The following is a 26,514-nucleotide window of genomic DNA, read 5'->3' on the forward strand; positions in this document are numbered from 1 at the left end:
GCACCAATGTTGTTGTATGGGACAGAAATGTTAAGCACCACAAAAAGATGAAGAGAACGTGCTGTTCTTTGAACAGAAAATCATGAAAGATCTGTGGACCAATCCACGAAGAAAACACATGTAGATGTAGAAAGAACCAGGAACTGTATGGCGTATTGAAACAACTGAACGTCATGCAGAAAATGAAAGAAGCAGCACCTTGGCAAGGCACTTACTAGAAGGCCAGAAACGTGCCATGCTAAAGCGAAACTTATGGGAAAACTGATGGAACTCATCCAATTGGATGACAAAAGAAGTGATCTGAGGATGAACTGTGCAAGGACTTTCAGCAGTTGAGTGTATATGAGACCTGGATCCAAAATACACAAGATCTCCATCTATAGAGGAACACTGTAAAGTCAGCACATGTGTCTGTGATCACTATGTAGAATTAATAGCAAAATTTGATATTCTTCGTGTCCAATATATGCATGTTCATGCAAATAAAGGAAAGAAAATACATGATATTTGTTGGAAACAACATGTGAGGAATTTATACATCTAATTCCTTCAAGTATACGGGATCATATAATTCATGGAACTGAGAAGACACAAATGCTGTGCTGTTTCGTTGGATTCCACTCCAGTTATAATGCATGTAGGCCAGCTGACTAATAGTGTGCTCTGTTTTGCCATCTGGACTAGTGGAAAGATTTATAAGGTTCTTTGACGTGGAAGACCATACTGCTGAGCAGCTAACAAAAGTTACTAGATTTTTTTAAAAATGTGACTGATATTGATATCAAAGATTGTTGTGGGCAAAGCTGTGGCAGTGCAGCATCATCACTGGAAAGTAATATTAGAGTTTTAACATCACATTGACAACTAGGTCAATAGAGACAGAGCACAAGCTCGGATTAGGGAAGGATGGAGAAGGAAAGCAGCTGTGCATTTTCGGAAACCATCCCAGCATTTGTTGGGTGCGTATGACCTCAGTTGTTTTTTGCACCCCAAAACAAATTGCAGCATTTGCTTTAAGCGGTTTAGGGAAATCGTGGAAAACCTGAATCAGGATGGCCGGACGCAGGTTTGAGCTGTCATCGTCCTGAATGTGAGTCCAGTGTGCTTTTGAACCGTCGCCCTCCTGAATGTGAGTCCAATGTGCTAACTGCTGCGTTACACCACTCAGTAAGTGTGAATTAAGATGATAAATAAATAAACAGAATATATTCCCTGCTTTGCACATTCATTAAATTTAAATGCCAATTGCACTGCAGAATGCTTACAGAAACATCCTTTTTCTTCAGTTTCATTGAAAGCCTCTATAAATTTTTTTTCCACTTCTGTTTAATTTGATAGGGGTCACCTTTTGAAACCATTGGAACTAGTTCAGAAATTCTTTTTGAAACGGTTGGTAGACACCAGGTGGTTGCCCCGAGCAGATGCTACGAAGGCACTTGTATGTGGTTTTGCCGCTGTCAAGCAAGTTTTGGAAGACATATCTAATAATGTGGATCAAAAAGTAGTCTCTCATAATCAGCTTTATGGAGTAGTATCAAAGATGGTTAAGCTGGAAAAGATAAAGATGATGATGATGATGATGATGATGATGATGAGTATTATTTAGAATGAAATCCTACAATGCTTGCAAGCAACTAACTTCACGCTGCAGTCATCTGATTGAGATCTTAACATGGGATAAGTCCTTTATAAATTATTACATGGGTACGTCCAAGCAATACGGTCCACATCTTCGGATATTGAAGAAAAAGCCAAAGTGCTGATTGGATGTGAATGGAATATAAGCAATAGACTTGCAAAATATAAATTGTGACCGTTTCACTGGCTATAATATACTTAATGAAGTTGGACAAAATCAAAGCCTGGACAGCATTTTGAAATTCAGGTGTTTATTGTCATAAATAATAGTGTGTGTCAGCATTTCTAAAGACAAGAAGCGTAACATCAAATGACTAGTGTATGTGGAATATTTTGGCAATTTGAACCTTTGCCAGCAGAAGACATCTTGAAACGAACTCCAGTTATTGTCAGTGCTTACCCAGACAGTTTGGGATAAAGCCTAGATGACATACACTCACAGTTTGCTGAAAGGTGCTCAAAACAGATGTGGCTGGTGCTGTTTACATAAAATACTATGAGCTCTTGGAACTGAAGTTTTATAAACTTTTAATGGAAAATGTATTAAAATTGTGTTTTACAAATGTAGAAATAGTCTTAAGCATGTACTTGTCTCTGATCATCACCAACTGTAGTGGAGAACATTCTTTATCAGAACATTAAGGTACGTTAAAAATGAGTTAAGGAGAACCATGGGGCAAGAACGTCTTAAATGACCTCACCCTAATGTACTTCAAATATGATTTGCTAAGAGAAATTGATTTGACCAGTGTTATCTCTAAATTTCCCCAAATTAATCAAGAAAAGTGTTTTTTGTAAAGTGATGTTTTGTTTTATATCTTAAACTGGCTTAATCTGGCACTGGGTCAATCATGTGAACTGAAAGGATCTACATTTGAAGAACACAGAGAATTGTGCCCAGCCATATCAGATTCTGGAATTTATCTATCTATCTGTATCAGTCAATATGGGCATTGGTGTTAAAAATGTAGATAAGGAACTATTGGTTGCTGTGCAGATTGATTGATACAAGTATTGAGTGCTCTACTTGTGTTTCTTGTTACTCTGAAGTTTTTGAAATACAGCAGGTGAATAGGTTTGATAGAGAGATGTTTGTTTAGGCAAGACGGAGGCTCACCAATTGCTGAAGCAGGAGGAAATGGAGTAGGGCTGACAGACATTGATGCAAACAGATATTAATAACTTACTTATTCAGGACTTGAAAAACTTTTCAGCCCTGGGCAGGAATGTGAAATAGGACCTATAACAATCTTTCCTCCTGGCTAAGGATGTTTTTCAAAGTAGTGAAAGGATGAGATACAGTCTCTTATTTTATCTATTTGTTAACAGAATTGTGATAGCCTGTTTGCCTCTCAACAATTTGTAAAGAGGTGTGCCAAATTGCATGTGTGCCTTTTATTTTGAGTTTAATTTTATACAGGAATTATAAATCTTTGTGGTTGTTAGGTTGTTTAAAGTTATTAGATGGGGAAACTATTTCCATTAATTCCAGTTCTTCTTCTTCTTCTTCTTTGTCTATCAAGCAGTAGACCTTAAGTGGAGATTCAGTCTTGTGTATGTTAGAGCCATCTTCTATTTGTTTTCCTACATTTCTTCTTACTGTTGGATGGTAATGGGAGCATTATTTAGTAAATCTTTTAATTGATCACCTTCTGTGCAAGATTCCACCTATAGTTTCTTTAGTCTCCAGTCTTTCGTTTTAAACTTTAGATGTGCAGCTGCTATTATGTGTCTGTCTGTCAGCATTAGTTGAGATTTGCTACTGTTTAACAAGGTATTAGTCATGCCACAGAAAGCAAAATGAAATCTTGATGATGGGCCCAAGTGCTTCTTTGCATGATATTGGGAAAATTATTATAGTACGAAGTCTGTTGAAAAAATTCCGGAACTTTGCCCATAACATTTTTCTACACTTACCTTTTACTTATTGTGTATGGTCTCCTTCAAAATACTCTCCTCCACAATTAATACACTGCTCCCAACACCGTTTTCACTTCCAGAAACAGTCTTCGTAAGCATCTTACTGGATCATGTTAAATGCCATCTGCAATTTTTCTTTTATCTCGTCTATCATTGCAAATCTTTGTCTTTTCAATGGGGTTTACAGCTTCAGAAATAAAAAAAAAAAAGTCTGCAGGGCCATGCCTGGAGAGTATGGAGGATGAGGCAGCACAGTGATTGGGTTTTTGTGCAATAGTTGCACACCAACAGAGATGAATGTGTGGGTGTGTTATCATGATGCAAGAGCCACGAATTGTCTTGCAACATTTCAGGCCGTTTCCTTCTCACATTGTCTCACAGGTTTCACAACACATCCCAGTAGTACTATTGATTAACAGTTTGACCCTGTGGCACAAATTCATGATGAACTAATTTTTCAAAGCCAAAGAAAAATATTACCAAGGCTTTGACATTTGACCTTACCTGACAAGCTTTTTGTGGTCTTGGAGAATCTTTCCCGATCCATTGTTAAGATGGAGCCTTGGCCTCAACATCATAACCATAGACCCACGTCTCATTACCAATTATGATTCTCTTAAGGGGCATCTCCTCCTCACTTGCACACTCCTAAACCTTTTCACAGATAGCAAGGTGAAGGTCTTTCTGGTCTTGGCTCATGAGCCATGGGACGAACTCGGTGGCAACACTGTACATTCCAAGATGCTGTGTCAGGATTTCATCACCTGATCGAACTGAAACATTACATTCTTCTGCAATCTCTCAGACAGTCAGTCTTTGATTGGCATGCACAATTTCGTTGACAGTCCTGACATGAGTGTAGTCGGTAGACGCCAAAGGTGTTTGGAACAAGGGTCATCTTTAACTTCCGTGTGGCAATTTTTAAAGTGTGTGAACCATTCGTAACACCAAGTACAGCTTAAGCACTCGTCATTGTAGGCTCCTTGCATCATTTGGTGTGTCTCTGTAAAGGTTTTCTTGAGTTCCATGGAAAATTTAATGCGGACACTTTGTTCCTCTAACCCTGCCATCTCAGAATTTGCAAACTGTGAAACACAGTTTTCTACTCAGTACAGAACTGAACAATAACTAACAGACTTAAAACAGTGAAATTTCCAGCAGTTACACATTAGACACAAGCATGTGCAGGGATGCCAACCACATTTTGCTCCAACTCGCCATTGGTGCGAAATTATGAATGTTCCAGAATTTTTTGATCAGATCTCAAACACAAAGAATCTGATGAAATTTGTGAGTAATGGAATAGCTGATGTAGTTGATGTCATTGGAATTAGTTCTAAAAAGGAAAAGAAACCTTTCTAGTTATCATTTTCACATTTTAAGATCAACGAAATAGTGTTTCTTGATTTCTCATAGCTTCACCAAGTTGACTTTACAGGAACCAGACTGCAGTTGTAAATAGTAAGGGACGTGTCCTAAAGAACATGCACCAGTCATTCACCAGACATTCATATACATGAAAGGAGACCGTGCTTGAGAGTAGAGTGAGACAGTATTGTACTCTCTCCCCAATGGTGTCATTTTGTACAGTGAGCAAGCAATAAAGGCAACCAAGGAGAAATTTGGAAAGGGAATTAAATTTCAGAGAAAAGACAAACACTTAGAGGTTTGCTGATGACATTGCAATTCCATCAAGAGACAGCAAATGGCTTGGAAGAGCAGTTGAATGGAGTGGCTAGTATCCTGAGAAGAGGTTGTAAAAACATCAGTAAGGGTAATAGAATGCAGTTGAATTAAATCAGGCGATGCCAAGGGAATTAGATTAGAAAATGAGATGTTAAAAGCAGTCAGTGAGTTTTGCTATTTAGGCAGTAAAATACTTGACATTGGCTGAAATTGATCACATATAAAATGCAGACTGGCAGTAGCCAACAATAACATAATTCCCCTTGGTGTTGGCGCACAGATTAGATTCGCGGTGATTTCTTGCCTGTCGTAAGAGGCGGAGTCTTTTTATTTGGTCATGTTTTTACCTCGGTATTTTGACTAATTTATGGACTCGTGAAGGTTTTTGCTTTTCTTGGTACTGTTTAATGATTTTTTCCCCACACCTTCTTTGGCTTTTGAAATTCTGGTCCCCATTTTGGGTTTGACCACCACTTTCCCGCATTACTGTGGTGCATTAACTCTCTTCTGTGCACTGTTATCTTTTGCACCTACCAATCAAGTGGATCTATCTTTGCATCCAAAATCCAGCACGGTAGCCAGTCTGTCGTGGTGGGGTTGTCATGTACCCTCTTGGAGTTAGCCCCCTTACAATGCAGGGATCACACTGCTGGTGCCTGAGCTGTAACCTTCCCAGGTCAGCGAAGCAGTAGGCACCTATCCGCTTGGGGTACCAAGGCTCTGGGCAATGGCTACTGTGCCAGGTGGCTTTTGCTTTGGCAGGGTGGGATCCACTGTTTTAGGAGTTTGGAATTGGGGTAGATGATCCGCAGTGAAACAGATCAAACTTAATGGTAGCCATGCCAGCGCGGCCATCTCAGCAACAGTCAGGAATGCAGAAGTTTGGAATCCTGTGGCATTTCTGTTGTTGACAATGCCTCAAGATGAATGCCAGGTAAGGAGAAGTGGAAGTGGACAGTTTGCCGAGTTCTTGGTTTGTACCCGAACTGACAGCGAATCTTTCACTACTATGAAGCCACTGTTTTTTATTGAAAATATTGAAGATTAGCTTAGGGAGGTTGCTGTAATAGAGAAGGTAAGAAATAGATCTTTGCACGCATCAATGCCAACTAATCATGGACACTTCAGATCTGTGTCAAGATAGAAGATATACCAGTAATCATTTGTCTTCATTAACAAGCTTGATAAAATTCAAGATGTTATCTTCCATGGGGATCTAATGCTACAAACTGATGAAGAGATGCATACTAATCTGGCATGCTGTGGAGACCACTTTGTTCACCATATCAAAAGGGGCCAAGGATAATAGAGAGGACACTGGAGTTTTATCCTAGACTTCAAAGGCAACATTTTGCCTTAGAGGGTTAAGTCATGGTTTATAGGTGTGATGTCAGGCCTTATGTTCCTCCTCCAGTGAGATGTTTTAGGTGCCAAAGGTTCAGACACATGTCCTCCCACTGTTCTAATGAGGCTATCTGTAGGGCATGTGGACATGCGTTGTATGGGGGCAGCCCTTGGCCAACCCCCTCAGTGTGTCAACTGTCTGGAACCGCACCCTCCTCGTTTACTGCAGTGCTCGGTGTTCAAGAGGGAGCAGAAAATTCAAGAGTATAAAATGCTTGACTGCCTGTATTATCAGGATGCAAAGAAACTGTTTGAAAGGCTTCACGTGAGCGATATGGTCTCACATTTTGCAACTGTTGTCACCCTTCATACCTCATGCGGTGAAAAGGTCTCGCAAAACACCTCAGGCCCCTGGTCGTATTTCAGGGCCTGCCCTACAGTTGAGGGGGGAATGTCGGTTCCCTTACCCCATTCACACCATCGGTGCAGCCAGAGATGTCTAGCCATTCTCTAGTGTTGTCAGGGATGAGGACATGTGTCAAGGCGGCCCCCCGCCCCCCCTCCTCTCTCAAGACAAGGCTGCAGGCCGAAGACAAGTACCTTCCTCTTCACTCCTGGAAGGTAAAATAGAGAAATCTTCACAAAAATCGAAGTCTCACAGCAATAAGAAGGATAAGCAGAAAGATAAACTACTTTCTGAGGTTTCGAATGTTCCATTCCTCATCCCTGCAGAGGTCAAGCCCATGCACTCTGACAACAGCTCGCACAATCAGGTGAACTACAACCTGGTAACGAAGTAATCGCACCCGTCTTTTCCATTCACCTATTCCTCAGACCTGACTCCAACACTCCTTCAATGGAACTGTAATGGCTACAACTCTGTCAGTAATGATTACTTGCTCTGTAACAGGCATAGCACATCAGGGAACACTGTTTACGGCAAAACACCTCCGAAACACTACAAACCCTACTGTACCAATTGCTTTAATTGCACTGATCCTGTAGTACTTGCCAAATGTTTTGAGGCACACTTCGCTGAAGTGTCTGCTTGCAGTAATTACCATCCTCATTTCCTGACCTGTAAATACATTATTGAGTGCCACCCACGATCCTTCCATGCAAACAGCTCTCCGTCATACAGTGTCACTTTTAGTGAATGGGAGCATTGCAGTGCTTTGGCAGAATGTCGAAATACAGCCCGTGGACCCGACAAAATCCACAATCAAATGCTCAGACATCTTCATGCCAACAACATGAAACGTATTCTCAGGCTTTTTAATAGTATTTGGCAGGAAGGAGAATTTCCCTCTCAGTGGTGGGAAGGGATTATTATTCTTGTCCTGAAATCCATATATTTTAACTAACTACTGGCCACTCTCTCTGACAAATGGGCTGAATAAGCTATTCGAACAAGTGGTCATCTGCCATCTTGTTGATACCTCGAAGCCGAATGGTATATATAATGTTTCCACGTTGGCTTTTGGGCTTTCCAGTCCACCACAGATAATCTGGTTTGTCTGAAATATGCAGTAGACAATGCTTTCATGCATCGCCAACATCTGATTGCTGTGTTCTTTGATGTACAGAAGGCACATGATTCTACCTGGCGACATCACATCATATCTACACAGAATGAACTGGGTTTCCAGGTCATTTTACCCATTTTTATCCAGAATTTCGTATCTCTCCAACTTTTTTGGGTCTGGATAGGTTTGACTCTCAGCAACCATTATAGACAAGAAGCTGGAGTGCCTCGGGGATTTATTCTTAATGTAATACTTTTCGCCATCACCATCAGAGGTATCGTAAATGCAGTGGGTCTCACAGTCTCCGCCACTGTATGTGGATGATATTTGCACATACTATGTCTCTGCATCAGTGTGCACCACTGAGCACCAAGCTTGGAGATTACTTGACTGGGTTCAGAATCATGGCTGCCAATTTTCTCTCGCAGAATCTTGAGTTGCGCACCCGCCCACAGAAATCTATCTTGGTGATAAGTTACTTGAAGTTGTTGAAACTTTTCAGTTCTTAGGTATTTTACATGACAACAAACTATCTTGGGCACCACATGTCCATCGGCTCAAGGCAGCTTGATGAAGAAGTTAAATGCTCCCCATTTTTTTAGTAACTCGTTTTGGGGCATGGACCGCAGAGCTCTTTTGAGATTTTACAAAACGCTGATTTTATCCCGCTTGGACTATGGATGTGTTGCTTATCGGTCGGCAGCACAGTCCGTACTGAGCTTGCTGGACCTTGTTCACCTCGCAGCTGTGTGGTTGACAACAGGGACCTTTCGCACAAGCCCTATTGACTCCCAGTGGAAGCCGGTATCCCACCACTGTGGGTTAGACTGCAGCACCTTCTGACAAATTACGCAGTCGCAGTCTGTCTGTTGCCTTCTCACCTGTGTCGTTCCACTCTGTTCCACAACCAACAGTTCAGACTGTTTGCTTATCATCCAGCTGGGATCTGACTCGATATTCTACTGAAGGACCTACAACAGTGTGCTTTAGTCTGTGTTCCTAGGACTCTTTCTTGACCACCCTCCACCCCCTCACCCCCACCCCAGGGTCTGTACCCATGTCCTGTGATACAGGTGGACATCTTTTGTGTCTCCAAGAAGAGTGCTGATCCTACCCTTCTCCGACACTTGTTTTGTTTGATCCTCCACGATTATTCTAATTCAGTATCCATCTACATGGATGGATCAAAAGCCAATGACAGGGTTCATTATGCTTTTGCACATGCAAGGGACACGAGAAGCACTCTCTGCTGATTGCCCGCAGCGTGTACACTGTAGAGTTCGTTGCCAGATCTCAGGCTTTGTGGCACGTCAAATCACTGACCATGATGAAGTTCCTGATCTGTAGTGATTCCATGAGTTGTTTAAAAGGCTTATCTCTGTGCTGTTTAAAAATCTTTTGTCCACCAACATTCAGGACCTGGTTGACCTCTACAGCTCTGGAAAGACAGTGACCTACATCTGGATGCTGAGTCACATAGGCATTTTATGAAATGAAATCGCCGACTGTCTAACTAAAGATGCAACTACAGCAGATGAACTTGACATCACACCTTCGAATCACTATTTTGAGGCTCTGGGATTGGAATGGCCGTCTACTATGACCCAAAACAAGTTGAGAGTGATTGAAGGGTCAACTAAGGTGTAGCTTTCATCTTTCCTGGCCTCTTGGAAAGATGCCATTGTGTTGTGTCGGTTATGCATCAGCCATTCAATACACACCTAAAAGTTCCTTCTGCGTTGAGAGAATCCTCCTCACTGCGGCTGTGGTAGTCTACTGATGATAGTGCATGTTGTTGTTGAGTGCGCCCTGCTGGCCAGTTTGTGGCACGTTCTCAGCTACCTCACTACCTCAGATATTTGTGGATGATGAGACAGCCACTACCAAAGTGTTGCATTTTCTGAGGGGGAGCAGATTTTACACTAAACTATAATACTCTTCCACCTTCAGTGTTAGGAATGGTTTTGGAGGGGGAAGAGCCTCTCCCTGCGGCAGGTACGCAACATGCAACTGCAGGTTACTTTCTTCCTCTTCACCTTCTTGGCCTTTAGATCCTCTTGTGCAAGATGCTGCAAGGGTTATCTCTGTTTTCTTTTACCTATTGTGTTATGATGACAATTGCACCCTTTTTCAAACTCTTTTGACTTGCTTATATAGTTACAGCAGCCAAGTCCCCACTTTTTTCACTTTTTAGCTTTTTATGTATTTCTCTCATGAAAGCAAGGGATAATAGTTTTGTTTATTTATTTATTCCATGTGATCTGATGGTACACAGTGTGTTGCAGATGTCGGAATATATCAGTTAACATTGTTAACATACACTCCTGGAAATGGAAAAAAGAACACATTGACACCGGTGTGTCAGACCCACCATACTTGCTCCGGACACTGCGAGAGGGCTGTACAAGCAATGATCACACGCACGGCACAGCGGACACACCAGGAACCGCGGTGATGGCCGTCGAATGGCGCTAGCTGCGCAGCATTTGTGCACCGCCGCCGTCAGTGTCAGCCAGTTTGCCGTGGCATACGGAGCTCCATCGCAGTCTTTAACACTGGTAGCATGCCGCGACAGCGTGGACGTGAACCGTATGTGCAGTTGACGGACTTTGAGCGAGGGCGTATAGTGGGCATGCGGGAGGCCGGGTGGACGTACCGCCGAACTGCTCAACACGTGGGGCGTGAGGTCTCCACAGTACATCGATGTTGTCGCCAGTGGTCGGCGGAAGGTGCACGTGCCCGTCGACCTGGGACCGGACCGCAGCGACGCACGGATGCACGCCAAGACCGTAGGATCCTACGCAGTGCCGTAGGGGACCGCACCGCCACTTCCCAGCAAATTAGGGACAATGTTGCTCCTGGGGTATCGGCGAGGACCATTCGCAACCGTCTCCATGAAGCTGGGCTACGGTCCCGCACACCGTTAGGCCGTCTTCCGCTCACGCCCAAACATCGTGCAGCCCGCCTCCAGTGGTGTCGCGACAGGCGTGAATGGAGGGACGAATGGAGACGTGTCGTCTTCAGCGATGAGAGTCGCTTCTGCCTTGGTGCCAATGATGGTCGTATGCGTGTTTGGCGCCGTGCAGGTGAGCGCCACAATCAGGACTGCATACGACCGAGGCACACAGGGCCAACACCCGGCATCATGGTGTGGGGAGCGATCTCCTACACTGGCCGTACACCACTGAATAGTGCACGGTACATCCAAACCGTCATCGAACCCATCGTTCTACCATTCCTAGACCGGCAAGGGAACTTGCTGTTCCAACAGGACAATGCACGTCCGCATGTATCCCGTGCCACCCATCGTGCTCTAGAAGGTGTACGTCAACTACCCTGGCCAGCAAGATCTCCGGATCTGTCCCCCATTGAGCATGTTTGGGACTGGATGAAACGTCGTCTCACGCGGTCTGCACGTCTAGCACGAACGCTGGTCCAACTGAGGCGCCAGGTGGAAATGGCATGGCAAGCCGTTCCACAGGACTACATCCAGCATCTCTACGATCGTCTCCATGGGAGAATAGCAGCCTGCATTGCTGCGAAAAGTGGATATACGCTGTACTAGTGCCGACATTGTGCATGCTCTGTTGCCTGTGTCTATGTGCCTGTGGTTCTGTCAGTGTGATCATGTGATGTATCTGACCCCAGGAATGTGTCAATAAAGTTTCCCCTTCCTGGGACAATGAATTCACGGTGTTCTTATTTCAATTTCCAGGAGTGTATATTACCATAGGCCTATAGTATCTTAATGTATTATATTGCTCAATGTTTTCAATTTAAGACAAATAGCAAGATTACTGTTCTAAGTATTCATTTACAGAGTAAAAACAATGACACAACAAATATGACTTCACGGCTTTGCTAAATTTTATGTTGTCTTCGATGGACTTAATACTAGTGGGAAGATTGTTGAACAGTTGGAGGCCCATGTGGAAAGCTCCCTTTTTACACAGTTGAGTGTTTGTATATAAAAGATGCAGATTTGCATTTTTCCTGGTGTTGTGTTAATGTATTTCATTATTTTTTACAACTCTGATGTCAGTTGGCACTATGTGGTTTCTGAAAAAATTTGAGTCTCGAGAATGTATAGGCAAGGCAGTGTAAGGATTTCCAACTTTCTGAAGATGGGTTTGCAGGAGTCTCTGGGTTGGATTCTGAATGTGCTCAGAGCAGTTGGAGAATTTCCCCAGAATATCACACCATATTTTAAGTGGGCTTGTATGTAAACGTAGTACGTGCTGGTTAATGTTTTCAGGCTAGCACATGATTTCAGTACACTCAATGCATAACAGCCAGTACTAATTCTGGCATTTACCTGTATGTGTATTCCATTTCAGGTTATCTTGAACCCACAGACCCAGGAACTTGAAAACAGTGTCGGTATCTATTGGCTCGTTATTTACAGTGACAAATGGCTGAGAGGGATTTGCATTTTGTGTTGTGTGAAAGTTCATGGAAGCTGTCTTTTTGGTGTTGATAGTTAATTTGTTGATTTTAGCCCACTTGCTGAGTTGTTCAGTGGCCAAGTTCACAGCTTTTTGCACAGCCTCTGTGTTCTCCCCTTTGAGGAGTACAGTTGTGTCATTGGCAAATATTATTGTTTTGTGTGCATCAACATTCAGGCTCAAGTCATTAATATACAGGAGGAGAAGTAGGGGTCCCAATACTGAGCCCTGTGGAACACCTTGCTTTACAGTTTTATTACTTGATAGTATTTCGGTTATTGAGTTGCTTTGTCTATTAGTGTATTTCATGCTGACTCTCTGCATCCGAGTGGTTAGGAATGTAATAATCCAATTGTTTGCAATTCCTCTGATACCATAGTGTTCTATTTTTTTCCAGCAATATTTTGTGGTCAACAGTGTCAAAAGCCTTTGACAGATCCAGAAATATGCCTGTTATGGGTTGTTTTCTATCTAACAGTTCTAATAGCGTATTTATGCAATCATATACTGCAGTTTCAGTAGATTTGTAGCTTCTGAACCCATGTTGAGCTAAACTTAGTAAATCTTTTTTTTTTTTTTCAATGATGTCCATCATTTTTTTGTACATTATTTTTTCAAAAACTTTAGAAAAGCAGGATGAGATTGAGATAGGCCTGTAGTTATTCATATCTTTATCATCACCTTTTTTGAAGACAGGAATTACTTTAGAAAGTTTCAGAGCTTCAGGGAAAGTACCTGCCTGGAAAGAACAGTCACAGAGGTGAGTTAATGGTTCAGCAATTGTGTGTTCACAATTTTTTATTACAGCTGCTGGGTTACCATCAATTCCAGCTGAATATGAATTTTTTAACTCTCTGAGGGCTTTTGCAACATAATTTTCAGTGACTTTGGTAATGAAAATTGACGCTGCACATGTGTGATATTTTTGGTTTGCTGGTTGGTAATTTGTGTTAGGATTATTTTTGACCAATTTTTCAGCTATGCTCGTAAAGAAATTGTTGAAAGAATTCACCACAACTTCGGGATTAGATGTAGATTCATTGTTGGGTTTGATTTGTGTGTTTGTGTGTGAAGCTTTCATTTCCCCACTTTCCGTTTTTATGATATTCCACATTGCTTTTACTTTATTGCTAGATTTGTCAATGTACTCATCATTTTGCATCCTTTTTGCTTGTCTTATCACTCTTCTTTGGATACATGTGTATTTTTTAGTGTATTCTGTTAGTTGGGGGGAGTCACTACTTTGTTTACATAACATGTGGAGTATTCTTTTATGTTTGCAAGAAATTTTTATAGCTGGTGTAATCCAACTCTTGTTTCTCTTATTATTATTATTATTATTATTATTATTATTATTATTTATTCTTACTGGTTTTAGTGGAAAGGCCTCTTCAAAGTGGTGGATCATTTTGTCAAGAAATATGTTGAATTTCATGTTTACATCATTGTTGGTGTACATCTCTGTCCACTTTTTTTACTAAGGAGGCCATTTAGCTTGTTAAAGTTCTTGGGTGAAAAACCTTCATAAAGTTTTAGGTGGGACTGGGTTTGAGGTATCTTTACTAACATCAACCTTTAGAATGACAGCTTGGTGGTCATTGAATCCTGCATTGTATACTTCTATAGTTGGGTTAAGTTTATTTCTATTTACAAAAATTTGATCTAGAGCTGTCTTGGATGTGGGTGTTATTCTAATGGGCTCGTTCACAAGGCCATGCAGATTATAAGTTTTTGCAATGTTAATCAATGTCTCCCTGTTTCTGTTGTGAGTGAGAAATTCTATATTAAAGTCACCGCATATAATCACATCCTGTTTCCACTGACTTATTTTGGATAGAAACAAGTCCATTTGTAACAGAAAATCATTAATAGTACTGGAGGGGAGACAGTAAATTGTAGCTACAATTACATTTAGATCTGTAAGCTTTATGGCTGCACATTCAAAGATCTTGTCTGTTCCTATTTCCTTTAGGGTAGGAAGTGGGATAAATTCAATGTGTTGTTTGATGAAGATGGCAACCCCACCATGTCCATCATTTGATCTGGAGAAGTGTTCACACAATTTGAAGTTTGGTAGTGAGATTAACTTAACTACATCAGTGCTAGGCGTACTACTGAGATATCACTGAGTTCACTGGTCAGCAAAATGCTTAAGTCATCAGTTTTGTTGCTCAAGGCTTGGACAGTGTGATGATAGATTTTCAGGTCTGAGTGGGGTTTACTCAGGGGGCTCAAAGTCATATTTACTGAGTCACTGACCTTTAGTTTAAATTATGCTGTATTCCAGGTATGTTGACTTCCGAGCAGTAGTGCTGGTTCTGTTGGTCGACCTTGGCAGCAGACTCATCTCCCAGGTGGGCCTGAAAAGTATCCACATGCACTTCACACTGCTGAGGCATCACATTGACATTTTGGAGGAATGTCTCGATAATATTCACCATCATATTATTGCTCCTTTCAGGTTCCTGACCTTTTTGAGGGGTCAGGGGAATGTGTTTCGACTCTGTGGCTTTGTGACCCATTTGTCTAATGTAGTTTGCACAGTATGGCCACTATTACTCTTTTTATTTCCCATCTTGTTTGTCTTTATCCAATTGCTTATTAGCATCTGTTTATGGTTTCTGACTTTTGGTTTCTTATTGTCCCCCATATTTGTCAGGAAGGCCAGTCTATTGCAGATAATGTCCTTGCCACATTTGTTTAGGTGAAAATCATGTGTTGTGAATTGGTTTCTGGCTAGTCTCTCTATTTCAAAGTTCACAGCAATTCTTTTTTTGTATGCATGTTTTGCTAAATTCATTGCTTGTATCAGGTGGAGGTTTGCAGTATTAATTTTACTATTTAAATTATGAACATCATATCTCCTGGGTATAGGATGGATAATGATAGTCATTTTGTGACTTAGAGCGAGTATTGGTTCCAATGGTTCTACCACATGTTTCAACTTTAGATCGAGAGGTTTGTCTATGTCGTGTGTACTGATGCTTCTTGTCAAATTTTCCGCTTTTTTTTACCACCTCTTTTAGTGGGGAGCCAGGTTTTACTATGCTTTTTACCTGGTATGAGGGCCCTAGTTTGTCTTGCGGCATTTGAACACAGTCTCATCCGCGGCTGTCACTTAATATTAGTACTTTCATTTTTTTCTGAGATTTTCTTGCTATGTAACGTTCTGGAGTTTCTTTCATTTTTGTCCAGCACATATATTGGTGCTTGAGAAATTATGTTCATTGGCGGATTACTCATACACTTTGTGGCGGATTGTTCACTTTGGGTTAATTTTTGCGTAAGATCTTGTGCAATGTTAGACTGTATATTGACCTTGCTAGCATCTTGCACCAGGCGGTTATCAGAAGTTACACTTTTAAAATCACTTTCTGGTTCCATTTCACGTAGGCCTACCTTCACATTAACTTTGTTTTCTGTTGCAGTTTATTTGCATGCAGATTGTACAGGGCTACGATCACATGTGGTGGTAGACAACACACGATTTCTGAGCATTGCATTCCGAGCACGATTTATGGCTTGACTATTTCTCGTAGTATGCTGACCTGTCAAACGCTATTTTTTGTTACTGATATTTACGTTCGGGGTGCGGATAACGAGTTCATTGTTTGTGGTTTTATTGGTTACTGCCAGTTCAAGATCATTACACTTCACTAATAGTTCATGATACTTCGCCAGTAGGCTTTCATGCTTGAGGTTGAGGTCCATTATTTCTTGTTTCAACGATGTAATTATTCTCATTAAACACGTAGTCATCGTTCATCAATAACATTAAATATAAATTTAAGTGTTAGGAAGTACTTGATGAAGATATTTGTGTGGAGTGTGGCCTTGGATTTGTAAGGGAAATGTGGATGGTAAACAGTTTAGACGGGAAGAGAGCAGAAGCTTTTGAAATACGGTGCTTTAGAAGAATGCTGGATATTAGATGGTTGGATTGAAGAACAAGGTACTGAATCATATTGGAAAGAAAAGAAATTTATTGCAGAAGTTGACTAAAACATGGGATCAGTTAATAGGACACATCCTGAGGCATCAAAGAAAAGCCAGTTTGGTAATGGAAGGAAGTAAGAGGAGAAAAAATTGTAGGGAAGCCAAGGCATGACTGTAGGAAACAGGTTCCAAATGGACATTAGTTGGAGTGGTTAACACAGAGAGACTCAGGACAAACTAGCATGGACAGCTGCACCAAACCAATCTTTGGACTGAAGACCACAATGACATCAACATTTAGTTATTAGATTGTTTTATCTTCAGTATGTGCAGAGTTTATAAAAGAATTCAGTTTTGACGTTTGTGCCAGAAGTGCTTAAGTGTATGGCAGGCAAATGGGACCCACACTAAAAAATATTGAAACTGCATCACATCACAACCATGGAAAACACTCAATGCTGCATAGAGCATGGTTGTATACAATTGTACTAAGCAGGTACAACACTGAACTTTCATTGCTACATCACGAAAAATAAAAGGAGTGATGTATGAACATGTAGACCATAAGCTTAATACTTGTTACCACATGAGAATTTGAAAAGACTTAACGGGTAGTCTTTAATAACGATAGAGTGGAATGGGTGTCACTTTTATATGTTAATATATTTAAACAATTTAGAAGTAAAGGTAACAGCTTGCTAAATAATAGAAGCGTTGAATTGTTGAGAGGCACACAAAGACTTGATAGACTTAGTTGTGGAACTTAATCACAGTATAATTATTAAATTGTATATGGCTTATTTAATCATTGCTAATGTTCTCAATAATGATGCCTCGTAATAATGTACACTTGTTTCTACTTCGTGTCTGTCTTCTTGTTACATAATGTGTTGTTGTGGCGACTTCCCTCTTTGCAGACTACACAACACGAAAGTGTCACCTGTAATTGAAAATGTTGCTGGCACACCATGGTGCAAGACCCCAGTCCTCAGCAGCAATGAACTGAATTTTCTCATGCTGTTTCCCAACACCGCACTGCCTTGTTCACGATCTTGAGTGAAGCAGGGCAGAGAAATTATAAATACTCAGTACTTTGTCTTTGGCTTCTGTCACATACTCCACACCAGCCTTCGGTATTGTGTGGACAAACCAGCTTTGACTGTGTTTAGCCGTATCACCTGCAGGCTGCTGGTCTACAAGCTGCCTTTAAACCTGATGGTAGCGGGGCTCAAACCAGTGCCACCAAGAGGGGCTTACCATTGACTACATCTTATCTCTGGATGTCTCTGAGGGGTCCTGGGTTTGGCACTTTCACACCAGTTTGCTGTGCACTTGACTGATTACTAGGACCAGCCAGCTAAGGCCACACAAGCCACTGCTACTTTGCTGAGGCAACAGTCGGCCACTATGTGTACTCACAGTGCCGTAGGCCAAGCACACCGCTGTGTGTTATGCTGAGATAGCAACTGGTGCCTGGGGTTACATATGCCATTGAATTGCCATCATAAACATCTCTATGAATGTCTTACTGAATAAAGAATGTTATCACTAATTGAGCTCTTCTGATTCCATAACTACTGGGTAGTTGGTAGTATGCAATTCATTATTGTGCACACACTGTCGTCAGACAACCATCCTGGAATTTAATAGTGCCCGCACCTCCAACACTATCACAAGTGTGTAAGCAGGATCTACTATTGCTCATATTCATTTTCTGCTGTTGGCAATTTTGGAGCCATTAACTTGTGGTTCAAAGTACTGTATTGTTTGTGTTTTATGCAGACATTAATTATAATTTTGTGATTGTACTGTTGTTCCAGGAAGGGGATAGAGTATTCACATGCTTGCCAGATAATGGAGGCTATGCAGAATATGTTACGTGCAAGAAAAACTATGTCTTCCCGCTCTCAGAAAGGCTGTCATTTAGTCAAGGTGCAGGGCTATATGTGCCGTACTTTACAGCATATAGAGCTTTGGTGATTAAGTAAGTGTTTACTGTTGTTGTGTAATCAAATGTATTGTTGAAATTTATGGCTAAATATTGTTTGGTGTGGTTGTTAATAAGTGCAAATAGAGCCAACTTTCACAAAGTTAGTTTCTGCTGTAGTTCTTACAAAAAGGAAAATGTGGCAAAAGGGGCTGTGTTAACATGAATGTAATGTGAATCAAAAGTAGCGTCATTCTGTGGTGTGCTGGTATCACTGCAATTTAGGCTAATTTCTATTTATGAGAGACTCCAGTTGAAAAATATACTTGAGAAGGTAATATGACAAATAGGTGCATACTGTGCTACTCACTTGACTACCTAGGAGACTTCTCTGAAATGATTAAAATTGGGATACTTAACTACTAGCTGTACACAATCACATTTATAAAAATTGTTTAGCTTCCATTTTGTGTAATCATTGAAATTCTTTTCAGTCTCTAATGCTATGCACCCCTATTTCCTCTGTTCTTTGTATGTCTGTCTGAAATAATTAAATTGGAGTACTTAACTACAAGCTGTACACAAACATGTTTATAAAAATTGTTTAGCTACCATTTTCTGTAATCTTTGAAATTCTTTTCAGTGTCTAATGCTATGCGCCCCTGTTTTCTCTTTTCTTTGTATGTCTTCTGTTATTGAACACTCTATTACGTCGATTTGTCAGTCTCTTGCCTCTTCGAGCATGATATCCTCCACATCTGCTTATTTCCCTCGTGTTTATTCACTCTTTTTCCCTTTTTCTCCCTTTGGATCCATGCTTTTCTCCCTGTTAGACACTTTCCATGGGGTTGGGGACTGCTCATGAGGGCACATAAACTGATTTACGATATTCTGGTAGATAAACATTATTTATTTGAACCATAAGAATCTTATTGTTAGTTTGTGGCATAAGGACGACACTGTTCTTTTGAGCTATAAAATTGGGATTAGATTCCTAATTTGAACCATAAGGATTGGATTGATCTTTTAAGCTGTAACACAAATTTAGGTTAATGGTGAAATGGAAATTAGCAAACAACCAGAGTACAGTCAAGCATTGAGTAATGGATGGTTAGCTGCATAAATGTGAACCTAATCATATTAGCGCAGCTTATGAACTCGTTATACTCTTGCTCACATACAATACAAATGGGGACACGCAAGCCGCTGCCTCCCTCTGCTCCCCCCTCCCCTCCCCCCTCTCTCCTGACCACCTGCCAGTTTTCCCACTTTTTGCCCTTTTTGTTATCCAGTGTTTCGACTGTTCCTTTGACTGGTATGTAGTGATACATTTATTTGTTTGTTTTGTGTTAGTTATGTTCAGGTAATGGGTGATTCCGAAGGATGTGAAATGTGCCAAATTGTCCTTAACTCAAATATAACTCGCGTAATGTTGAGACTGGGAGGCGACTCCAACAGTGATGGGGGAAACAGCAGTACAGAGGTCAGGATGGAGCACAGCTTCTTTTGTTTGGATGTGGGTTGAGAGTGGTGGTGGTGGTGACGAATTGAGTGGCAGACGTCTAGTAAGATATCCCTGAATAAATTCCTTTTTTTTTGTTAGGTACAAAGGTGTGGTCACTCCTGAAGTGGAGGCTGTTGGTCCTGAGATGACATAGTGAGCCATAGAAGTTCAGCGAGCCATCACCATGTTGGCAGTGGTGTGCATAGCTAGGATCACCTGTTTATCTCAGCAGGAAGAGGTAGCTGACAGGCAGTGCACACCATGGCCTATACAAGGCATCTATGTACAAGCTGTGTGCCTAACTCAGGCTGTGGAATACAGCACAGAGAAGGACTGTACTCATATCCTAGACCCCAGCTTGTCATAGGGGTTGTGGCCCGCCCTGAGCAGTAATCAGCAACAAGGTGATCCACAAGGAGTGGAGTGCAGTGGCAGCTTAGTCAGCAGCTAACAGTCTAGACTCAAACACACATCCCGGGAGGTGGACATCCTCAGGAGGTAGTCACCCAGTAAGTGACTTGGCAGATGACGTGTAGTCTGCATATAATATGCTCACGCTGGTTCCTGTAGCGTCTGGGAGCCTATGTCCAAAGTATATGATTGGCTGTACCACTGTGTACTGCAAATGGTCTCCATCTAGAAGTTGGAGGATGGTGCTGGAAGTGTAGCTAGACATCACGTACACACCTGGATAATATCAGAGAATGAATATATTTTAGAGAGAGAGAGGACCTGATATTCAAGTACTGTTTATGTGATCCTGGCTAGCTAGTGTTTTTCTCTTCCCAACACTTTTGCCCAGAAAGTAAAACAAGTTAGCATGCTCACTCATCACCGTAAAGCACCTCGTTCCTTATGTCGCCGTTTTGTTGTATCAGCATCAGGCAGTTCCGTGCTCCAGACTAGGTCACGGTACAAAAATAAATAAGAAATACAAATTAAACAAGACATCAGCTACAGAACATGACTCCAAGTAATGGAAAATTATGTAACACTGTTGAAGGGTAGGTAATATACGAAAGCAAAGTTAAGCTACATATTACAATAAATAAATAAATCCATGAATAACAAAAACCACATTTTCACATGCCTATTATTGAGCACAAAATAAAATTAATTAATTACAACTAGTTCTGAAGCTGTTGTACAGTTTGTAGTGGTATTCATTTCCTCTCAGATGTTCACTGAGCATGTAAAAAGATTTCTCCATTAGGTACTCTCTGAGATTCGTTTGAATTTCAGCAATTGTTTATCAAGACATTTGATACGTAGTTGTAATGCATTAAAGAGCTTAATGTTGGGGTAAGAAACTCCTTTTTGAAGCAGAGTAAGACTTTTCAATTCAGTGTGCAGACAGGTTTTGGTTTGTGTGTTGTAGTGATGATATCTGCTGTTGTCTTTGCATTGAGAAAAGTTAGTACAGACAAAAGTGAACAAGGAAAATATCTACTGTGAAGAGGTAGTAAGGATCCTAATGGTGAAAGAAGTACACGATGTATTTTTCTGATGACTTGTTTGAGTGAGCCTTGAGCAGCCGCTGGTGAAGTATCAGTCCAGCAGCAGTGCAGTAGCGAGTCGCATATTTAGCTTTTGTAATTTGATTCTTAATTTCTTTCTGAGTGTTTGTGCGCTTGCATATTTAATTACATAAAATCCTTGCGTATTCTCGTATTTGAGAGGAGTAACATTGCTTATTGATAGCCGTAGAGTATAAATTTGCAGAGTCGTTAGATATTAGCATTAGGTTGGATAGGGTGTGTGCGTGCTGTGTGCGGGCGCAGGAGGAACTGGCCGCAGTTTGCGAGCAGCTGAGTGTGCTGTTGGCCACGGTCAGCCGCCTTCAGGCTGATTCCTCAAGGTGCAGCGAAGGCGGAGGGTCTGGCTCGTCGCTTGAGACACCCCAGGTGTCGCTTGCTGCGTCCGCTGACTCAGCCGCCGAGGCACCTTCTAGTGTACCCAGCGCCTTGGGGCCGCCCTCACCTCAGGGTGAGTGGCGGACTGCAACGCGTTCGCGTCGCTCGAGGTGGAGGGCCAATTTGGAGGCTGGCCGGGTGGCCTTGCCCGTTCATCCTGTCAGTGGACAGGTGGCCGCTCCTTCAGCAGGGCCTGAGCAGGCACACGGGGGCAAAGGCTTGCTGGTTATTGGGAGCTCCAACGTTAGGCGGGTGATGGAGCCCCTTAGGGAAATAGCGTACAGGGCTGGAAAGAAATCAAACGTGCACTCGGTTTGTCTGCTGGGGGGCCTCATCCAAGATGCAGACGCGGCCTTGCCTGCGGCTATCGAGCATACGGGGTGTAGTCGTCTGCAAGTAGTAGCCTGTCGCTTGGTTTCTGAGCCGATCCTCAGTTCATACAGGTGGCTGGCGGATTTGGTGAAGACCACTGCCCTCGCACGCAGGGTGCAAGCAGAGCTCTCTGTTTGCAACTTCGTTCCCAGAGTGGATCGGGGTCCTTTGGTTTGGAGCCGAGTGGAGGGTCTCAATCAGAGGCTTCGTCGACTCTGTGACGGTCTTGGCTGCAGATTTCTAGACTTGGCTATTGGGTGGGGAATTGTAGGACGCTCCTAGATAGGTCAGGAGTGCACTGCACAAAGGAAGCGGCTACTCGGGTAGCAGAGTACTTGTGTCATGCACATGAGGTTTTTTTTTTTAGGCTAGGCAGTAGTGCGAGGTGTTCTGTGATGAACACTCACCAGTCGACGTGCAGGCAGGGAAATCAGGACGCTCTCAGTATAAAGACACTTCAGCTATCAAGATATTAGCAGTAAATTTTCAGAGTGTTCGGAATAAAGTTCCTGAATTTACTGCCCTCCAAGAAGCGTGTGGCACACAAATTATTCTCGGGACTGAGACCTGGCTGAATCCTGAGATAGGAAGTTCTGAAATATTTAGTGAGGGTTGGAACGTGTATCAGAGAGACAGATTAGACACCGTAGGAGGTGGTGTCTTCATTTCAGTTGACAAAAATATTGTGTCTACTGAGGTCGAAGTAGAGTGTGATTGTGAAGTTATCTGGACACGTTTAACAGGGCTAGGAGAAATAAAATTAATTGTTGGGTGTTATTACCGGCCACCAGGTTCCACCGTGACAGTTCTAGAATCATTCAAAGGGAGTCTACACTCTGTATCGCAGAAGTACCCGGATCATGCTATATTAGTCAGAGGCGACATCAACCTACCTAGTATAGACTGGGATGTCTATGGATTCATTACAGGTGGTTCAGACAAGCCGTCGTGTGAATTACTTTTGAACACATTATCCGAAAACTGTCTTGAGCAGCTAAATCGACAGCCAACGCGTAATGGAAATATTTTAGATTTGGTAGCCACGAACAGACCAGACCTCATTGATGGTGTCAGTGTTGAGACAGGGATTAGTGATCATGATGTTGTCATTACGACTATGGTTACGAAAGTTAAAAAGTCGGTCAAGAAGGCTAGGAGAGTATTCTTACCAGAAAGAGCAGATAAGCAGTTGTTAGCATCCCACTTAGTAAATGAATCGATTCCATTTACTTCCGGTACAATGGACGTGGAAGAATTATGGGCAAATTTTAAACACATTGTAAATCACGCATTGGACAAGTATGTGCCAAAAAAGTGGGTTACGGATGGGAAAGACCCACCATGGTTTAACAGCGCAATTTGGAGAATGCTCAGGAAGCAAAGACAGTTGCACTCGCGGTACAAGAAAGATTGGGAGAATGAGGACAGGCAAAAGTTAGTAGAGATTTGTGCTGCTGTAAAAAGAGCGATGCGCGAAGCATTCAACCACTACCACCATCATACCTTAGCAAAAGATCTTGCTGAAAACCCAAGGAAATTCTGGCCTTACGTAAAATCAGTAAGCGGGTCTAAGTCTTCCATCCAGTCACTCACTGACCAGTCTGGCCTGGCAATGGAAGACAGCAAAACGAAAGCTGAAATTTTAAATTTAGCATTTGAGAAATCTTTCACGCAGGAGGATCGTACAAACATACCGACATTTGAGTCTCGTACAGATTCCCGTATGGAGGACATAGTGATAGACATCCCTGGGGTTGTGAAGCAGCTGAATGGGTTGACAATAAATAAATCGCCAGGTCCTGATGGGATTCCAATTTGGTTTTACAGAGAGTACTCTACTGCATTGGCTCCTTACTTAGCTTGCATTTATCGTGAATCTCTTGCCCAATGTAAAGTCCCGAGCAACTGGAATAAAGCGCAGGTGACGCCTGTATATAAGAAAGGTAGAAGGACGGATCCTCAAAATTACAGACCAATATCCTTAACATCGGTTTGTTGCAGGATTCTCGAACATATTCTCAGTTCGAATATAATGGATTTCCTCGAGACAGAGAAGTTGCTGTCCATGCATCAGCACGGCTTTAGAAAGCATCGCTCCTGCGAAACGCAACTCGCCCTTTTTTCACATGATATCTTGCGAACCATGGATGAAGGGTATCAGACGGATGCCATATTCCTTGACTTCCGGAAAGCGTTTGACGCGGTGCCCCACTGCAGACTCCTAACTAAGGTACGAGCATATGGGATTGGTTCCCAGGTATGTGAGTGGCTCGACGACTTCTTAAGTAATAGAACCCAGTACGTTGTCCTCAATGGTGAGTGTTCATCGGAGGTGAGGGTATCATCTGGAGTGCCCCAGGGAAATGTGGTAGGTCCACTGTAGTTTTCTATATACATAAATGATCTTTTGGATAGGGTGGATAGCAATGTGGGGCTGTTTGCTGATGATGCTGTGATGTACGAGAAGGTGTCGTCGTTGAGTGACTGTAGGAGGATACAAGATGACTTGGACAGGATTTGTGATTGGTGTAAAGAATGGCAGCTAACTCTAAATATAGATAAATGTAAATTAATGAAGATGAATAGGAAAAAGAATCCCGTAAAGTTTGAATACTCCATTAGTAGTGTAGTGCTTGACACAGTCACGTCAATTAAATATTTGGGCGTAACATTGCAGAGCGATATGAAGTGGGACAAGCATGTAATGGCAGTTGTGGGGAAGGCGGATAGTCGTCTTCGGTTCATTGGTAGAATTTTGGGAAGAAGTGGTTCATCTGTAAAGGAGACCACTTATAAAACCCTAATATGACCTATTCTTGAGTACTGCTCAAGCGTTTGGGATCCCTATCAGGTCGGATTGAGGGAGGACATAGAAGCAATTCAGAGGCGGGCTGCTAGATTTGTTACTGGTAGGTTTGATCATCATGCGATTGTTACGGAAATGCTTCAGGAACTCGGGTGGGTGTCTCTGGAGGAAAGGAGGCGTTCTTTTCATGAATCACTACTGAGCAAATTTAGAGAACCTGCATTTGAGACTGACTGCAGTACAATTTTACTGCCGCCAACTTATATTTCGTGGAAAGACCACAAAGATAAGATAAGAGAGATTAGGGCTCGTACAGAGGCATATAGGCAGTCATTTTCCCTTGTTCTGTTTGGGAGTGGAACAGGGAGAGAAGATGCTAGTTGTGGTATGAGCTACCCTCCGCCATGCACCATTTGGTGGATTCCGGAGTATGTATGTAGATGTAGATGTAAATGCATTGAACTTTCTTGAATAGGTTGTTACTCATAGAATATAATAGCATACAACATTAATGAATTAAAGTAGCCAAAGTAGGAATGGTTAAAGGTATCTGCTTCAGCTTCTGAAGCAATAACCTGTACTGCAAATATGACTGAGATAAGTCTTTTAAAAAGCTGAAGAATGTGGGGCAACTATTTAAATTTCCTGCTGACCAATTACATTTGCTGTCTATATAAGCCCCCAGGAATTTTGTATCCTCACCTTTTTGCTTTGATTGAATTTTGAACTTTGTTAATTTCTTAAAGATTTATTTGTGGTGTATTGAACCTCATTAGTGAGAGACGATTTGAAGGAAACCAGTTTGACATAAATGAAAACTTCGTTCAGTTTGTTCAAGATTATTATCTGAAAATTTGTCAATGATAAATTGTAATCATCTGTGAAATGGGCAAATTACTCTTTTTATCAGAACAAAAAGAAATGTCATTAATGAAATTAAGAAAAAGCAATGGATCTAAAACAGTGGGTCCCATTTAGATGAAAAAAGTTTTCTGGATGAGCCATTCAGCATAACAAAATGGTTCAAATGGCTCTGAGCACTATGGATTCAGCATAACAGTCTGCTCTCACTCCTGTATGTGTGACTGAAGCCACGAGCTGACAGCTCCACAGTATAAAGACGAGCATGAGAATCAAATGTATTATTGTTGAGGATATTGTGGAAGGTAATTGGAGAGGGAGACGAAGAGATGAATACACTAAACAGATTCAGAAAGATGCAGGTTGCAGTAGGTACTGGGAGATGAAGAAGCTTGCACAGGATAGAGTAGCATGGAAAGCTGCATCAAACCAGTCTCTGGACTGAAGACCACAACAACAACAACAACAACAACATTGTGGAAGGTGAGATGACGTATGATCAGTCTGTGTATTGGTTTTTCAAGAATTTTGGAAAAGATGGTTAAAAGCAAGATTGGGTAATAGCTCATGAAATTAGGTTTATCACTTTTTTTTAAATTGGGTATCACTACTGTCAGTTTTAGTGTTTCAGGGACA

The 26,514-nt window shown here is 41.8% G+C and overlaps 1 protein-coding gene across 4 annotated transcripts in view; it reads left to right on the forward strand.

Annotated features, from left to right (window-relative positions):
* Positions 1-26,514, forward strand: part of LOC124613885 (zeta-crystallin-like) — a 145,298-nt gene that overhangs the window by 58,097 nt on the left and 60,687 nt on the right. For all 4 annotated transcript variants that reach the window (XM_047142624.1, XM_047142622.1, XM_047142621.1 and 1 more), the window contains one exon: positions 18,316-18,479. In XM_047142624.1, coding sequence (XP_046998580.1) covers positions 18,316-18,479 — 164 coding nt within the window. The remainder of the gene's footprint in view (positions 1-18,315; positions 18,480-26,514) is intronic.

The sequence above is a fragment of the Schistocerca americana genome, chromosome 4 (assembly GCF_021461395.2).
Source record: "Schistocerca americana isolate TAMUIC-IGC-003095 chromosome 4, iqSchAmer2.1, whole genome shotgun sequence".
NCBI lineage: Eukaryota > Metazoa > Arthropoda > Insecta > Orthoptera > Acrididae > Schistocerca > Schistocerca americana.